General features: G+C 40.8%; 1 protein-coding gene across 5 annotated transcripts in view; it reads right to left on the bottom strand.

Annotated features, from left to right (window-relative positions):
- Positions 1-18,225, bottom strand: part of NR3C2 (nuclear receptor subfamily 3 group C member 2) — a 422,707-nt gene that overhangs the window by 59,488 nt on the left and 344,994 nt on the right. For all 5 annotated transcript variants that reach the window (XM_072975901.1, XM_072975900.1, XM_072975902.1 and 2 more), the window contains 2 exons: positions 4,480-4,830; positions 2,951-3,095 (listed from right to left, as the gene is read on the bottom strand). In XM_072975901.1, the coding sequence (XP_072832002.1) occupies positions 2,951-3,095; positions 4,480-4,830 (496 nt within the window). The remainder of the gene's footprint in view (positions 1-2,950; positions 3,096-4,479; positions 4,831-18,225) is intronic.

Here is an 18,225-nt window from a genome sequence, read left to right as displayed (position 1 = left end):
TGGTTGCCAGGGACTGGGGGGTGGGGGAAGAGCAGGGATGTTGCTTAAGTGGACAGATAAGTCCTGGAGATCTAATGCACAGTATAGTGAATACAGACAATAATGCTGTGTTGTATTCAACAAACCTGCCAAGAGACTAGATCTCGATTATTCCCACCACAAAGAAAGAAATGATTATGTGACAGAGATGCTAACTACTGCTAAAATGGCAATCATATTACAATATATAAATGTATCAAGTAACATTTTTTACCTTAAATTCACACAATGTTATATGACAAATATATTTCAATAAAAACAAACCAAAACCCCTAACATACTTCATGCCTACTAGTATAGCTATGAAAAGAAACCACAAACCAAACCAAACCAATAAACAGAAAGTAAGTGTTAGCGAGGATGTGGTGCAATTGGAACTCCTGTTACTCTTGCTGGTGGGAATGCAAAATTGTGCAACTTCTGTGGAAAACAGTTCAATGGTTCCTCAAAAGCTACACTCAGAATTCCCACATGCCCTAGGAATTCCACTCCTAGGTATATACCTAAAGGCAATGACAGCAAGGACTGAAACAGATATTTATATGCAAATGTTTATAGCGGCATTACCATGATAGCCAAGGGCAGGCACAACCCAAGTGTCCAGGAATGTGTAAGCCAAATGGGGTCAATTCTCTTTATTTGGTAAAAATAAATATAGTAGTTGTATTCTATAAAGATGTAGCAGACACTGAATTAGCTACTACTGAGCTGCTCTTCCAAGGGGACATGCAGGTGAGGTTCCTGAGGGCGACCGATCACGACATTTTCATCAACTGATTTATACATAATCTTGTTTTGTGTGTGCTTCTGTTTAAAGACACCTCATTAACATACACTGTTGATTCATTAACACTGAACTCACAGCCAATGGCACTGTCACTCATGTCTGAAAGAAGCTTACCTAACACCTGTATTTTATCCCTAAGCCGTATCAAAGCCTTTTTGCACTGAGGAACACTAGACAGCACTGTGGCACTCTCCTTGCGGGTCATTTTAAACAGTGAAATCACCAGCAAAAAGCACAACAATGCAAGAAACATGGCACTAAACAGACCATGAAAAGGACACGTGTTTACAGTATGAGCGCTGAAATGAGAAGATGGAGTCTCAGCTGATATGGACACGCCGGTGCTTCAAATGTATTGCCTCTGTGCTGCAAGTCTGACTCTGGGGTTACAAATAAATGTAGCCAGAAGGCCAGTTCACACATACGGCATCTGCGAACAACGAGGCCAAGTCTATATGCATGCAATGGAATATTACTCAGTCATGAAATGAAATTCTAATCCATGCTACAATAAGGATGAACCTTGGGAACATGATGGTAAGTGAAATAAGCCAGACACAGAGGACACATGTTCTATGATTCCAATTATGTAAAATAGGCAAATTCATAGACTAGAGGTAATCAGGGGTTTGGTGAAAAGAAGGATGCCAAGTTACTGCTTAACTGGTCCAGAGATTCTGACTGGGATGAAGAAAAAAGTACTGGAGATGGACAGTGAGGACGGTGGCACAACAATTTTAATGCAATTAGTGCGACTGAATTGTGCACTAAAAAATGGTTAAAATGGAAAATCTTGTATTATACGTATTTTATGGCAAAGAATGGATAGATTCACTGAAAAAGATTAAATGGATCATTTTAATCTCATAAAATCTAAAGGAGACACACTGGATGGCATTAACAGATTCTTATTTACCCACACTTCCTCTTAAAGCAAAGACCTTCCCTAACATGTTTTCCTTTTGGTTTACAGACCACATTTAAAAAACAGGCTTACTATTTAATATCAACTGATTACTAAGGGAAACAAGTAAATTAAAACGTGCATGTCAGTTGTTTGGCCTCACTTCAGGCTTTGGGTGAAAATTTATGCAGAAGTAGAATTATTCGTTCTGACTAATTGCCAAAAGAGGGGTTGCCCCAAGAACCAACGCCTGATCTTCCTAATTTATCTTGGAGTAAAGCTGCCATTGCGGCCCACCATATCTGGGCAAAGCCATACTCTCGGGGAAACTGCCACTGGGACAATTTAGATAGCTTGGCACTCTGTGTCCACGTTTAATCTTTCACATCATTTCTCTTTCTTTTATCACCATCTATTTTTCATCTGTTTCCTTCCCTACTGAAAACCCCGATTTTCGTATTTCTAGAGAGCGCCATCTGTTAGGCTACGGCTGTGGTTGCTCTCGCAATTCAAACATCCTTTTTATTTTAAGTATTTCTTGACCCAACAATTACAAAGAAGCACGGCTGGGTATACACATAAATGAAATGTACTCATATAGGATGCAAACAATATCAAAATGTAAACTTAACACGGGAAGGAATTCACAGCCAAAGAAAACTCTATTACAATTCTTTCAATCTTTTTAAAAACGCATCATAAAACCAGAAATGTTTCACTACAGAATAACATTTTGGCTTCTTTTATGATTGCAGAGAAGGGTAATTATGATTGTCACGAAAACACACCGAGCAGCTGTATACTGTTAACAAAAGGGCCATTATATGAATGTGTGCAAAAAAACTGGCATTTTATACATTCACATTTCCTAGAAATTAGACAGTCTTCCCAACTGGAATAGATACCAAAAGAGACTATTTTCTATTAAGTATGGCTTTGTACCCATCAGGTTTTTGGAGCCAACTGGACCATCTTTCTTTCTGGGACAATTCCCTCACACTATTATGTGAGATCTGTATCCACTGATTTATACACTCCGACATACACATTATACATTTCGTAAAAAGCGATTTTTAAGTTCCCCAAAGGTAGACTTTTAGCTCTTACAAGTGTTTATAGCCGTGGATTCTATCACAAACGTACATCTGTTTAGAAACCATGAAAAAGCCTAACGAACAATCTGCAGTTTATTTTATGAAGGCTAATTAATAGGTACTTACTCATTAAAGACTAGGTCTGGTGCAAAATAGAGAAACTGGCTGTTCGTGTGTTTGTACGATCTCCAGCTCAAGGCAAACGATGACAGACACATCCAAGAATACTGGATTAGGGTAATTTGGTCCTCAAGAGGCAAGTTTTTAAATCCTGAAGAACAGAACAATTAATCACAGAAATACAGTTAGAGTTTAAGTACATTCCAGGAAGAAGCTTCTTAAGTCAACCCCAAGCAGCCCCTTTACTCTCGACTCAAATCAATTCTATAGCTGTTTACAGAGCACCTATCATGGGCCTGGCCCCCTTAAATGTTTTATTTTATTTTCATTTAAAAATTTTTTTGAACTTTATTTTTTATTTAAGTGTAGTTGCTTTACAATGTTATCAATGTTTCATTTTAAATTCACCCTAAATTCTCAATGGGGGGGTGAATGGCCAGGGCCAAGAAAGCTGAGATGTTCTGGGAGTTTCAAGGTGGATGGTGGACAGTGGTCCCCAACCCTCAGTTAGACTGAAAGAATCTACATTAATGCATACAACTTGTTTCATCTGACTCAAAACTGGTAACTTTACAATAAAGGATAACTTAATGACCGTCAGTTCCTGTATATCTGCAATAGTAGTGAAAAATTTCTCGTTCTCATGAGTTTGCACTGATTCAAAAAGTATTATTCCTCACTTCTCCTAGTCTGGGATGACACCAGACTTTAACAGACTTTTGAAGCAGATAAGCATGCTTGGTACCTGTCCTCCCCTCACCCACAGTCTTCCTTTCTGGGCTTCAAGCCTTTCTTTTGCTCCTTTTCTCTTCCTCTGTCTGTTTAGTTTCACAGGGCAAGCGCCTCTTCAAAGACTCGATCATCAGAGCTTCCCCCAGTCTTTTCTCACAAGACTGCTGGTTGACCTCAGGTCCTCTAGGAAACTGCTCCAGATTAATGAACTGGGACTATGTGATCGCAATTCTAAGCGATGTTTCTATAGATACTTAGGGGCCTGATGAATATAATCCCATGGCATAAAAAAATGACAAAAGTAGGAATTTCAAGGACAATTTAAAGGGTGCTGGAGGTAAGACGACATTTTTAGAAAGAACAATCTTTCAGAGTTCGAGTAAGTTCACACAGCTTACTTGAGAGGTCCTGATTTACTTGGTCTAAGCTTAACTTAGATGAGCCCTGGTTAAGAGCTGCGGACAATGGGCTCACTTTGTGCTTTTACAAACAGAATGTGTTTTACCTTATTACTAAGACTGGGGTGAAATTTTCCATGGGAAAATTGAAATTCTCCATTGCAGTCCTCAACTTAAGAAATGCATATGTTGTATTAACAATCGAACTTTTAAATTCTTGTGAGAAATGAGCCCATTAATCAGATTTTTTCCTCCATGCTTGATTAATTTGACATCAAGAGAAAATTTTGATGCTGGGATGTAACAGAAAGCTAACTCGATCGCACTGCTGGATCTGGTGCAATCTGTTCACCTGACCTGCCTGGTGGTTCAGGGTGCAGACCGTGAACGGAGACGCCATCCTACCTGGCAGTACCTTTGCCCACTTCACGACTTGGATCATCTGTTTGCCCGCTAAGCGGTTTAGAGTGGAGAGCAGATTTTCGGCTGTATCCGGTTTTGAGTTGTCATACCCGGCGTACACGATTTCTGGTTCGATGGTTTCCAGGACCATAGAAGGAGAAGGTGTGAGTGCTCGTGAAATTGTGGAGAGCTGAGGAACCAGGGCCGAGTTGACCGAGGGCTCCTTCGCGGGAGCGATGTACGTTGTCCCCTCCTCGGGGCTCTGGGGGGGCGGGGGTGGGGGCGGGGGCTGCTGCAGCTGTGTCTGTTCTTCGTGAATCCCTTTTAACTTCCCCAACTTCTTTGACTTACGAGCTGTTAAAAAAAAAAAAAAGACAATCAGGGCAAATTAGGACTATGTTCAGGATACCTTACAAGAGGGCTATTGCCATCAAATACTGACTTCTATTGATTAAAGCATACATTTCCTCTAAAGATGTTGTGTTACACTAATAGGAACAGGACCTTTTTGAAGATTTTTCCGATACCAGGCACTGTCCTAAATGCTTAAAATTGACCGCTGAACAATTTTATGACTGGGTACTATTATGGTTTTCATTTTATAATGAGGAAACAGATCAGAAGAGTCAGAAAAATCTGTCCAGGATCACACAGCTAGTATATGTAAAACAGAGGTAAGAGCTCAGAGGGAGGCTAAATTAATTCATATGCTAATAAGTTACGAATGCCTCAACTAAATCTTATATAAGCAAGTAATTCCCACCTATTATCCACCAGAGAGTTGGGAACAAGCGCTAGACTGGCCTGACTGTGGGCTCTGCTCCCTTTAATTAGCCTCCCCTGGCCCTTTACTTGCTCCTCTTTGGTGCTTCTCTACCACTTACTCGTCCTGCTGTAGCCCGCAGGCAACCACCTGCTTACATGGAGTAGTTACTTTGTGCAGATGCCGCTAGCACGAAATCCCCAGCTGTACTTGACCTGCTTAGACATATAGATTGGGTGTTCCTCCTCTTTTACAGCCCTCATGGCACCTTGGTAAATGCTACGCCTGTACCCAGTGATTTTTAGATTCCTTCCCACTGAATGAATAGGGGCACAATCAACCCCAAAGCAAGGCAAGCAAAGGTTGAAGAAATTAAATATCTGGATGATTCCAAACTGGAGAGCTAACCAGTAAGTATAGCAGAATTAATGCTATTAAAAACTCAGATGTGAGCTATACCAATACACAAACATAATCCTTAAAAATCTCTCCTATTCTGTATTTTAATATAAACAATTCACATATCATATAGCCTAGAGCTCGAAGATATCTTAATATTGCACAGGAATACCCTGTTAGATTTTTAGGAGAATGTATGAACAAGTGACCACGTTCTCATTTACCCACAACGGTCCTGGTTTATGCCTGTTTTCTCAGCACGATCATCCATAAGCACCCTGCTACTCCTAGAAGTGCTGCATTTTGGACAATAAATGTGTTCATCTTAATTAAAACCAAAGAATCAGTATTAACTTTAATAGCAACCACTTTCCTTTCACATTTCTCTCGAGGGTTCTTACAATAGATATGGGAACAGAAGGACTGGGGTGGGGTGGAAAAGAGGATTGGAAGGTAGATGGGAGGGTGAGGGGGTGGACGGCAGGTAGGTGGAGCTGACGGATAGATGGATAGATACTGGGGAAGGCGGGCGAGTGAATGAATGAATAGATAAAGACAAACGAAAGCTCGGAAGTGCCAAACTGAGCTTAGAGCTGTGGTAAGAACTTACTTTGCAATTGTAAGGTTTTCCATCCTACCGAAGAATTTATTTTAAGATTATTGAAGAACCAGACACTTTCTACTTAATTCTAACGTGTGAGGAACACACAGGATACAAAACATAACGTAGGCCTAAGTCACACCAGTTAACGCCATTTTGAAAGTAACTATCCATGCTTATAATTATGGCCGCACATGACTTCATTACAGAAACACTTACTGATTCAGACAAAGGACAAGTCACTACGCAGCAACAGACAGACCTGCCGAACATTCTGGGCTTGAGAGATGAACAAGATATAATTCCGATCTTTAAGGAGTTTGAAATTAGCAAAATAACGGAAAAATTTCAATTATTTCAAACCATTTCATTTCTCATAGACTGTCTCCTTCAATAAAAGAGTTGAGGCAGAAAAATGGGATGCTGAGAACTGTCTGAATGAAAAGCAGATGTCTCATATTCATGTCTGTTAACAGGGAGCGACTGACCAAGTACTGCCCCTCGTCCACCACTGCCTCGGTGGCAGCACCGAGCACACAGCAGGTAACCAAGATGCTTGTGATGAATGAATGAATGAACAAAGCAAAGAAAAAAGAATCAGCGAAGTGCCTCAAAAACTAGGCAAAACAGCAGGGAGGGTATAGCTCAGAGGTGGAGCACATGCTCAGCACCCATGACATCCTGGGTTTAATCCCAAGTACCTCCATTAAAGATAAAACAACAACAACAACAACAACAACAAAAAACTAGGGCAAACAGAGGAGGAGAAAGGAACCAAACATGCAGATAATCCAAAATGCTGGTCTGTGGGTGACTGTAATCCTCAATAGCACAGATTAGCCATTTGGGGTATCAGGTACTCGGAACTAACAGCCTCTCTGTCACATAGATTCTTCTCTAAGTCTCAGCTAATTCATCTGAAAAATGAGAACAATAATGTTTCCCCCTCTTACCTCACAAAGGGCTAAATGGATAGAAAGATCAAAAACAATGTTGAAAATTATTACTAACATCTGAAATAGTACTTCAGTGTTACTGCCATTCTTTCCCATACTTTTGCAAATAATTGAAACTCTTCCAATCCATTAAAATGTCCTTATCCTTTGTAAGACTTATCATCTGATGATAACCTTCATTTGATTGATGAGAAATAGCCGAGGGGTGATATTCTCAAATTTTATTAAAAGTGAGATTTGCTTGCAAATTAATTACAAAATTCACACTAGGTTTAGGCCTTAGGTCTATAATGCTGTGTTTATTCTCACGGCTGATTTAAGGTCAATGCTACGAAATATTATGAATGAGGAATACTTAATATTTTCTCCAGCATTTATATAGACAAGCCTGTGGCCTGGAGCAGAACCTATGAGCAGAGTATCAAGATTATGTTAAGCATTTCAGTTACATTTAACTTCACGCTGTGATTTTATGAATACATGTGGAACACCTGGAATTGAGGAATTATCTACACTTACTTAAACACTTCAAGAAAATAAATATTTTCAGTGTGCAGATTCTTCAGCCAAATGTATTCATCCAGTATCTTTTTCTACAAGCATGAGGGTAGTTACATAATAATTATATTGCTCAAAGCAGCCCTTCTAAAATGCTTAAGAATTTTATACTTTTCTTCTAACACATGCTGTATTCTAAAATTAAAGCTCCTGAAAGTTGCTAATGTCTTATGTATTCCTATGACATCACTTTTCATGATGCTTACGGATACTCCATAAATGGCTGTTGACTACATTTATTTCTTTTTTCAAGTTTTAATACATTGGAACAAACTATTGCCTATATAAAAGTATTAATTTACTTCCATGCAGGAAATACAGGTAAGTTTCTGAGCTGTTTTAGATAAAATTTCTGAATTGTTAATTATTGTTCCTTTTCAAAATGTCTACTGTGTAATGATCCATTTGCAGAGTTATTACTCTTAAAAGGCCACAACTAAGATGACAGTAGGATAAATTTATTGAGCACTTATGCACCAAGCACAGTTCAAAACACTTTTCAGATGTCCTAAGCATTCCAGCGCTCCCCACAACACCATGACTAGGTAATCTTATTTCCACTTTCCAGGTGGAGAAACCAAAGCAGATAGAGAGAGAGAGGAAGGACATACTCCTCCAGGGTACAGAGCTGATAAACACCAGGGCTAGGTTTTGCATCCAGTCATGGCTCAGAGCCCACACTCTTTTTTTTTTTTTTAATTTAAGGATTGTCAGTTTACAGTGCCGCGTCAATTCCTGGTGTACAGCATAACGTTTCCGTCATACATAGGCATACATGTATTCCTTTTCATATTCTTTTTCATGACAGGTTACTACAAGATACTGAATATAGTTCCCTGTAGAGCCCACACTCTTAACCTCTATGCTATGCAGTCTCTCTCCTAATACTTTTTTCTCATTTGTGTGTGTGTTTTTTTAAAATACTTTAAGATTAGCACAGCTTCCAATCCAAGTGTATAATTAAGATGTTTGCTAATTACACAGGAACATCTCTGGCCAAAGATACTTAATGAGCTTGTTTCCATTATCCAAAGCATCAGTGAACATAAATTTGGGGTCTTATCACTACCTACCACCTTACTAAATTAATTTGGACTTAATGGCCTTTGGGCTCTGGAATTCATGTTCCCAGGAGGTCCAGAGCCACACTTCATCTTTCAACTGCCAGCAACAGTTGTGTGTGTGTGTGTGTGTGTGTGTGTGTGCGTGTGAATAAGACAGTGAACATCAGTCCCATTTGAGCCTATGGGAATTTCACTTGTTCTCCCTGGATGTTACAGTAACAGTACATGCTTAGCAGCTGCCCCCAGGTGCCAAGTCCTTAATTACCAGCAGCATCTTGGCAGCCACTTCCTCCTGGCATCGCTGAGAGACAGAACACTATAGATTCTCCATGAACTGCTCCCCCAGGAGCTGTGCAATGGGGGGGGCATGCTTCCTCTCCTGACTGATAAGCAGAATGGAGCATCTGGTAGGACCCTATAAAAACCGCGAAAAATTCCTGATGGGATCTCAAGATTCACAAAGACCCTGACACACAGCACGGTCCAACTTCCTTTTTTGCTTTGCTCTACCTCCTGAGGCCGACACCCTTTGACAAACTACTGGCATGGCAGAATGATGGCTGGCGAGGAGACATCGATTACTCTCGCATCCCACAGTGAAGCGATGAGATAAACAGGATTCTGATGGTGTTTTCATCACTACCTTTCTCAAGCGTGTTCAAGACTCTTTAGACTTAGGAATGGGTAACCAGGAAACAGCTTTTTTTTTTTTTTCATCTGGAGTAGAATAAAAGACCGGCAGAAAACTTTTTCAATTACAACATTTCACTGCAAAGATCTAAAGTGAGAATTCTGTCATTTTAGAAGTGCTTCATGCCATGTTTTGAAATTTTAGGTCTTGGCAGTATTAGAGAGGATATATTGAGGTTATATGAAAACATGTATTTTTCTGTTCACAGGCCAAGTGTAATTACTGGTCTAAACCCACAGGACAGTAACAGCGTCCGCCCCGTCCTCGCTCCTTCACAGACCCTTTCTCTTGCCATCACATCCCACCCAGGCTTTCCTCCTTTCCTCATCCTCCTTATCTGCATGGCTTCTCCCTTCCTCCTGCCAGGGAGGAAGATGCTGAGAATTCGGGGAACAACCAAGTATTTTTGTGACTTGAAACCCAAAGGGAGGAATGCCATTTTTCTCCAGATTTCATAGGTTTGGCAGCAAAATCTCTTTAATTTGTACTAATAGCAAAAAGAGCATCTATAATTCTCAATGCCACACACACTAATAGGACAGGAGTGAGGGTCAGGGGCACGCTGCCTTATGAATAAATAATTAGCTTCTCAGTTGGTAACAAGGAAGTGGCATTTCAATTGTTTATAAGTATCCTTGAGTGGTTAGGAATTTGAAAACTAGGTGTTTTTAAAAAATATCCCTTAATGTTCTCACATTAATATACAGGCATTATTGATTTACTAATATGAAAAACATGCTAAGGCAAACTCAAACCACACACACACACACACACACACACACACACACACACACACGATGGTAACTGTGAGGTGATGGGTATGTTAATTAGCTTGATTGTGGTGATCATCACACAAGTATACTGATATCCCAATACCACACTGTACATGTTAATTATACCCAAATTTCTATTCATCAATCATAATCTCAATAAATCTAAGAAAAAAGACATTCCAGATTAGCAGATCCCCATGTATTACATTTTAATGTGTGTACACAGATCACCAGAGATATCTCTGTATCTATAGTAAACACGACTTTGTTGCTATTGCTGTGGAATACGTTCATCCATTACTTAGCAAGGCAGTGATATTTCCCCATTGTGCAGAATGCGCCCAGGTTTTGTGAGCAGTGCAGTGCTGAATAACAAGATCTGAATCCACACAAGAGATTACAATCTTAGGGAAGTTGAATCAATACGTAAGAAAGCAATTAGCTTTATAAAGTGGCTATGGTAAGTTTTGGGTCAGTGTTACTGTGTATTTGGAGAGTCAGACAATGACAGGGAGACTCTGTTTCGTCTTTTTACAGGAGCTTGCACTTTCCCACATCCCTCTGTGTTAATTCCCACTGTGCGCTGGTTTGCTTTTGGTGTCATTCATGACACTGAGGGCTCATGTGGGGCGGGTCACTTCCCTGTGCGGGAATCCATCCAGTGTTAAGCACCACCAACTCCCCTAAGAAGAGAGTCCCTCAGACCAGAGACTCCAGGGAATCTGAGGGAGACAGAAGAGGGGCTCAGTGATTTTGCAGAGACGGTGGCCAGGTTCTGGAAGACAATCCCCTGTGACATATTCTGATCGCTTCTGCGCTGCAGACAGGGATTCAGAAAGGGGCAAAGCCAGCAGCCGCCTGTGAGATACTTCTTGGGCTAGAGAGATGATTGACATGGTTGTTTTTATGGCCTTTATACTTTCTGTAATTCTATTCTTTTTTTTTTTCCTCCTCTAATACTTAGCCACACTCTTTCCTCTCTTTTTTTTCTTTTAATGCCTGTCAGACTCAGGAATGTGCTCACGAGGACGTGTCGGGGGAGGGTTCCACCTTGGGCGAAAGTTTTATAGGTGAGGCAGCACGTCTCTGAGGTCTGGCCAGGCTGGGATCGCGTGAAACCAAGCGAGGACCTCAGAAGAGGAAACAAAACGTCTGAGAAATGACCTGTTGGTAATAGCCTCGGGGTAATGGAGAAACCTTCCAGAGCTTTCTTCTGCTGAAACCGTCGCTGGTTTTGTATTACAAGAGACTGCCTCTGGACTGAGTGGCAGAGGGCTGAGCCACTGTAATTCCCAAACTCCGTCTGGCAGCGGCGGGGCAGGGAGGCAGCCGGCGCCCCGGCCAGGTAGGGAGGACTGGGGCTTTATTACACGAACACCTCCCACCTGGACCTTGCCACCGCTGGGCTGCTATACCCCCCCCCCACCCCGGAGGTATCAGAAGGGAGCGGCAAAGGGACAAATCCTCCATCCACAATACTTTGGATAAAAAATGCTTATGGAAGAAAAAAAGGTGGACAAAGACTGGGACTGACTTCCTCTCGAGGAGACCATGAGGGATAGGAGAAACTGAAGAGCAATTTTCAAAAACTTCATACGACACTGGCCAAATCATGCGAGCATCCATTTTCTACTTCTACTGAGGTCAAGATAAGATAAAAAGGGTTTAAAGGGCAGAAGCCGGGATTTAGATTAGACATTAGGAGAATTTCCTCCCAGTGTTCTGGAATGTGTTCTGGAGAGAGCCTGGAATGCATTACCAGCAAGAACTTGTAATATTCTTTTCTAAAAACTCCGAGTAATAGGTAGACAGGAATCCTGCCTGCCTGAGTGCAGCTCTGCCCTGCGGGAGAAGGGTGATTAAATGAGTTATCGAGATCCAAGCCCTACCATGGAAGGAAATACAGCCTCCAACATACATTCCAGCCTTCCGTGTGTCTGAGAGGAACTTCTCTCGCTCATATTTGTCTGAAACACAGGAATAAATCCCGTACGCTTCTATGTGTGCTAAGAGATAATTTTAGAAATGTTTTTCCAAAATATACTCAAAGGGCAAATACTGTGATCTCAGAATGCAGCCTTAGAACGAAGCCCAGCATCCTGGAAAAAAACAACTAGCGTTCTATATGCTTCCTTCTACCCTACCCTGCAGTGTTCACATGCTTTTTTTTTTTTCTCCTTTTCAGTTTTACCATTTAAGTTACAGAGCTATTTGCTCAGATTTGTGTTTAAAACATGCTCTATGGTTTCTCCTATACCTTTTTTCTTAAGTGGGGAAAAGGGTTCATAGTAAAGAGCTATCATTAACTGAAAACTGCATGTCAGATATCAAGATGACCACATCTTTTAAAAATATTATCCATATAATCCTCATAAGTGCCCTTGAGGTAGGTACTACTGTTAGCATCATGGTGCACAGAGGTGAAGTGGTTTGTAGGGGTCACATGCACGGGATGTAGTCATTGTGGTAGAGTGAGGAGGAGGTGAATGACTGTAATGGAAAAAGAGAATAGAGAGACCACATCGCGTGTGCAGATGACATCGAATCAGGAGGTCAAAGGGCTGTGAAAAGGACCCAGAGCACAAATGGCTTTTCTAGATGATCAGCAAGGCTGCCGCTGGATCACCTCTAGGGAAGAGACGGGTCTGTTTAATGGAGGCATAGAACAACCCGCACCAACATACAGGGTGCCTTCTCTCCTAAGTCCCCAGACAGAGCAGTTAACGTCTGTGTGCTCGGGGGCTGTTGCTGCAGCAAAGAAGCCAATCTTCTTGCTTTTGTTTTGTTTTGTTTTTTGCAGGGGGAGGTAGTTAGGTTCACTTATTTATTTATTTTTTAGAGGAGGTGCTGGGGATTGAACCCAGGACCTTGTGTATGCTAAGCATGCACGCCACCACTTGAGCTACGTCCTCCCCCCAGTCCAGTCTTTTTGCTTTTGCTCCTTGTTTTGGCACCTTCACTTTGATGGGAGGAAAAGTCAAAGAGGCAAAAATCAAATCAGTCTGGATTAAAAACTAGAATTCACTGGGGGAAAATCTTACAATTTCTAATTAAAAATAAAGTTCCTAAGCACCATGCAACTGGTAGCTGAGTTCTTTGAATAAAATATATATATATATATATATATATGTGTATATATATATATTATTTTTTTATAAGGGGGGAGGTAATTGAGTTCATTTATTTATTTATATTTGGAGGAGGTACTGGGGATTGAACCCAGGACCTTGTGCACGCCAAGCAGGCACTCTACCACTTGAGCTATACCCTCCCCCGAACAAATAAATTTTTAAAATCAAATGAGCATTCTTTAGAAAATAGACAGTTTATCTGCTTTGTAAATTTTTATTCTTTGGGAATAACTAGGCTATGTTCAAGACGGACATGTGTGTGTATGTAAAACAGAACACAAGCAAATAAGCAAAAAGAAGACAGAAAAGCTCCCCCTAGTTTTATAATCTACTTAAAATAAGAAATACAGCACTATGATAGCTGTGGCTGCCCAGCAAAAGGTCCTTCTCTCAGTTAAAAAGTTAATTCTTTAACAGCTGCAAAAGCTGCCTTCTTGGCATATGTCTGAGCAGAGAATTTATTACACGAAGCACGATCTCATTGCAGATGCAAGGTAAATAGTCTCATTAAGGATGTTTTATGAAGAAACATGACTGTTCTAACAAGGTCAAGGGGTGAATAAGGTACGAGAAAGAGGCAAAAGGCAGTGACCAGGAAACAGACTACAGCACCCAGCTTAATTTACTGTGCCTTCCCCAGTCCTGGCACGATTTTCCATAGATTCAGGCTGAAAAGAACTGGTTCGATGCTAGAACTCACGCTGGGCAGAAACCCCACTGGGATGGTCCTGAGCACACCTCCTCACACCCGCAAGTCTGCTAAGCAGAATCTACCCTAAGTTATATTATACACGGAAAAATAAGGGTTCACCCAACAGATACACGAGGAAGGTATTTCCACTGGGAAATGCCATGTTTCTTTATAAAATTTTCAATGGAAGATTCCTTCCACAAGCTCTCAAAGGGCATAGAAAATACAATGCATGAACATTTGTTTGCACATCAGGTTTTAGGTCTGTTTCAATTATTCTGTTCTCCCCTCTTCACATTTGCTGCTATTTTACTGCAATGGTTTCCTCAACTGGGTCCCTTTAATTGTACCCAGCGATCTTACAAAGTGCAAGTATCCGAGAACTCGAAAGCAACCAAGGAAGTTGCCTAAATTCAATGTCAGAAATGTATTAACACTTAGTATCTGTGCACATAAGAGGTAAGAACGACGGAGCGGAACGGGAAAATACCCAGATGTAGAACAGTTTTAGCTCCAGTACCAATTTTCTTCAAAATATTTCATCCCTCTTAGCTCAATATTCTTTGTAAAATAATTACTTACTGCCACATTATAATCCTTCTTTCAAAAACTATTATTTAACAGCATTTTAATATAAGATCTCCTTAACTGTAGTCGAGTTGTAAGTAATGCTTTACTTTATTTATCTGAAAAAGGAAACTGACCAGATTTTAGTTGAGACTATCGATGTTGAGATTATAACTGAATGACTAAAAGTGATTAAAACTGCTTAGTCAGGAAAAGAAGTGGTGAGGCAGGTAACCAAACAAATAACAATCCCCTGAACTGATACAAGACTAATTTTCACCATTTTTCACAACGGGTATAACACAGAAAATATTCTGTATTTCTAAGTACTACCACTCTCATACGTATTAAGAACACTTTACAAATGCAAGGCAAAAAAGTCAAGGAAATTAAAAAACAATCTTCATGTTGGAAGCTAACACTCACATAAAAAAGAATGAGTGTAATAAGTACATGTTCATGAGTTAACAGGATGCCACTCAAGTTAGGGGAAAAATTAAATAGGCCTGAGGAAAAAGAAAACCAGTGTCAGTGTTCATAGCTTTCACGCATTTTAAATAAATATTATTCCACATTGTGTTCCACTGACATTATCAGAACGAGTCTAAGTTAAGAATTAATAGTAGCCAACGATGCATGTACTTGCAAAAAAGTTATTTTTCTAAGCTGGGGTCTCTTCGGGATACAGATGGAATTGGTCTGAAAACTCCCAGACAAACTTGTAGCTGCCAAGGGGGCGGGGGTTGGGAAGGGACAGCCTGAGATTTCAAAATGCAGAACAGATAAACAAGATTATACTGTATACCACAGGGAAATAGATACAAGATCTTATGGTAGCTCACAGAGAAAAAAATGTGACAATGAATATAAGTATGTTCATGTATAACTGAAAAACCGTGCTCTACACTGGAATTTGACACAACATTGTAAAATGACTATAACTCAATAAAAAATGTTAAAAAAAAAAAAAAAGCTGGGCCAAACCAAATGGCCTTTTCTGAGTGAGTCTCTTGCCTCTGCTTCTTGTGTTTTCACTCCAGCTTCTCTCCGCACACAGGGTTCGTGCTGGAACATCGTGAGGCACTTTGATGACGTCTTGTGTTGGCAGGTGCAGGTCACTACTGAGGAGGTGGCCTCCTGGCCACCTGGTGGCGAGCAGAGCCCTGCCAGTGGGGGTGGGGTGGGGGTGGGGTGGGCAGCCGCCCAGGCTGACCTCACAGCTCCGCTTAGAAGAATAAACTGCTCGTTTTGCATTTGGTATGCTGCCACAGTGTAAATTCCAAAGCTTTGGCGACTCTCTCAAACCCAGCTCCGCACAGCAGGCTGAACAAAGAGCATCTTTAAAAGAATACACTTTCCATCCAGGTTTTCAAAGGATTCTTCAAAGTTATATCATTTAGCTGCATTTTTTTTAAAAGTTCAAGAAAGAAATTAAGACAATTCTTAACATGATGCTAACTTATTAAAAAGAAACTTTTAGAAGGACACAGTAAATGTCTTTTTATTTTCAGTGAGTCCTTATAATCTGTATTTTTTTCTTTCACCATACGAGACCGAACCACAGATATACATGGAAACAAGTCAGCCCTTCTCCATCAAAGCTGGGAGATGAGCTGTCCTGAGGAGGGTAAGTCATTCAAGAAGGATAAATGGGACATTTCTGGAAGTTTTTCTTTGGGGCTGCCATTCACATTTCAGTCACTATTAGTAATTTTTAAAGCAAGATCTCACTTACAATAAGGAGATGGGACAGAAACAGTTATTTGTTTCTCCTCACACATTGCTTGCCATTTTCCTATGAAAATTCTGCTTATGTTACAAAGACAGGTTTCCCTTCATTTAAAACAAAGTTGGCCAGTGCACTGTGATTCCAGCACTCCTCTACGGAGCTCTCAAGAATGGACCCTGTCTCTGATGATGAATTTCGCTGATGACTGTGCTAGTGCCAGAACAAGCCTCTCTGGAGCCGCAGCATGGCCCATGGCTATCACCCCTTGACCCGTGACTAGAAGTCAGTTCTTCACTGCTGACCTGGGTTAAGGCCAATTTCACGCTATGATTTTCAAATGAATGATGTGGTTCTAAGTCACGTACCACGTAAAACACAACGTTTAACCCCCATAACAATTTTTAACTTCTACCTTTGAATGGGGATGAAACAAGTCCATAATCTTCCCTTTAGAGAATTTCTACCCTGTAATGATATTTTCTTTGGGCCACAGTTAGAATGAAAATTCTCTGTTAGATTCAGACAGTCTCCCTTTACAGATATGAGCATAGAGAATGAAGATCATGAGCCCAGTGTAATGAAACACTCTCTGTTAATCTGTTTTACTTCTGGGTTATCGTGCCTAGAACTTGTCTAAGTATTCTATTGCAGGGCACACAGTAGGTGTTAAATAAGTGCTTATTATTATTATTAAGGGAGAGAAAGTGCAAATTAAGAAATGAATGAATGCTTTGCTGACTGGTTCCACTTCTTAATGTGAATGACTACAGCCAACATTCTCTAACATAGCTTTTAAGGGAAATAGAAGGGATGCTAAGTTTCACCCCAAACCCCAGCGAGCTGACCTAGTTTCTAGACAAGACTCCACCCAGCCTTAGATAACAGAGGCAAGCCAAGCATCCTCCAAGAAACAGCAGGCCAAGGACAGTAATGAAGGGCAGGGAGCCTGTCACTTCTGCCCGTGAGAGAGTCTAAAGAGAGGTAAATAGGGGAGAAGCTAAAAAGCAGCTTTTAATCTCTTTAGCTTCATAGAAGAGCCATCCTTTGAAAACAGCGTCCAGGAAAGAGTCACTCTGCATCCCGAATCTTTGGGCCCATTAGTATCGCTGAATCAGATACAACAGCTTGGTATTCTTTTTGTGGATGTAATGACAGGAATGCACTTGCCGGTCCTTGACCCTGACCCATCCTTGGGGAAGCAGAGAAAAGTTATGATCTTCTGCCCCAAATGACCATCACCAATTCAGCATTCGGACACCCAAACTGTGAGCACCCTAACAGAATCACAGCCTTCTAGAGCCAGAAGGGCCATCACAAAACAGCAAATTTAATCTCATGTTAAATAGAAGGAAATAAAGTTCCAGAGAGTGAACTGGTTTGCCCAAGATTTCAGTTGGGAGAGGAGGTATACATACTCTTAATCTCATCATTTCAAGTTCAGCAACCTGTTAGAAGTGCCAGCACCAGAACTTTCAGAGAGGAGGGGCTTAGAGAAACGTGCAAAAATACATTTGCTCAATGAGAGAGAGTTATTCATGTTCATTTAGGGTAGACTGGAAGGCATCTGATGAAAATTATGAAGGAGAGGCTTAAAGACCTCTCCCTGGGCCATCCGACAATCACTTTAACATCTCTTTATTTTGGCGTAAGCACACGCTAACCAAGTGGAATTCCAGCTTTCTCAAAAACTGCTTCTTTGGGTTATCCTGAGAAGCGATCAAAATTGGACAACAAAGTTACCTATGACTCCTGATGGTAAGGTGGCTCGCTGCGGACTGTATGATTCTGAGCTGTCTTACCTGCGCAGAGAGACACCCGCGTTTTGG

This window comes from Vicugna pacos, chromosome 2 (genome assembly GCF_048564905.1).
Source record: "Vicugna pacos chromosome 2, VicPac4, whole genome shotgun sequence".
NCBI classification, from domain to species: domain Eukaryota; kingdom Metazoa; phylum Chordata; class Mammalia; order Artiodactyla; family Camelidae; genus Vicugna; species Vicugna pacos.
Note: the sequence above shows the minus strand (reverse complement) of the source record. Positions and strands in the feature narration are given on the sequence as shown.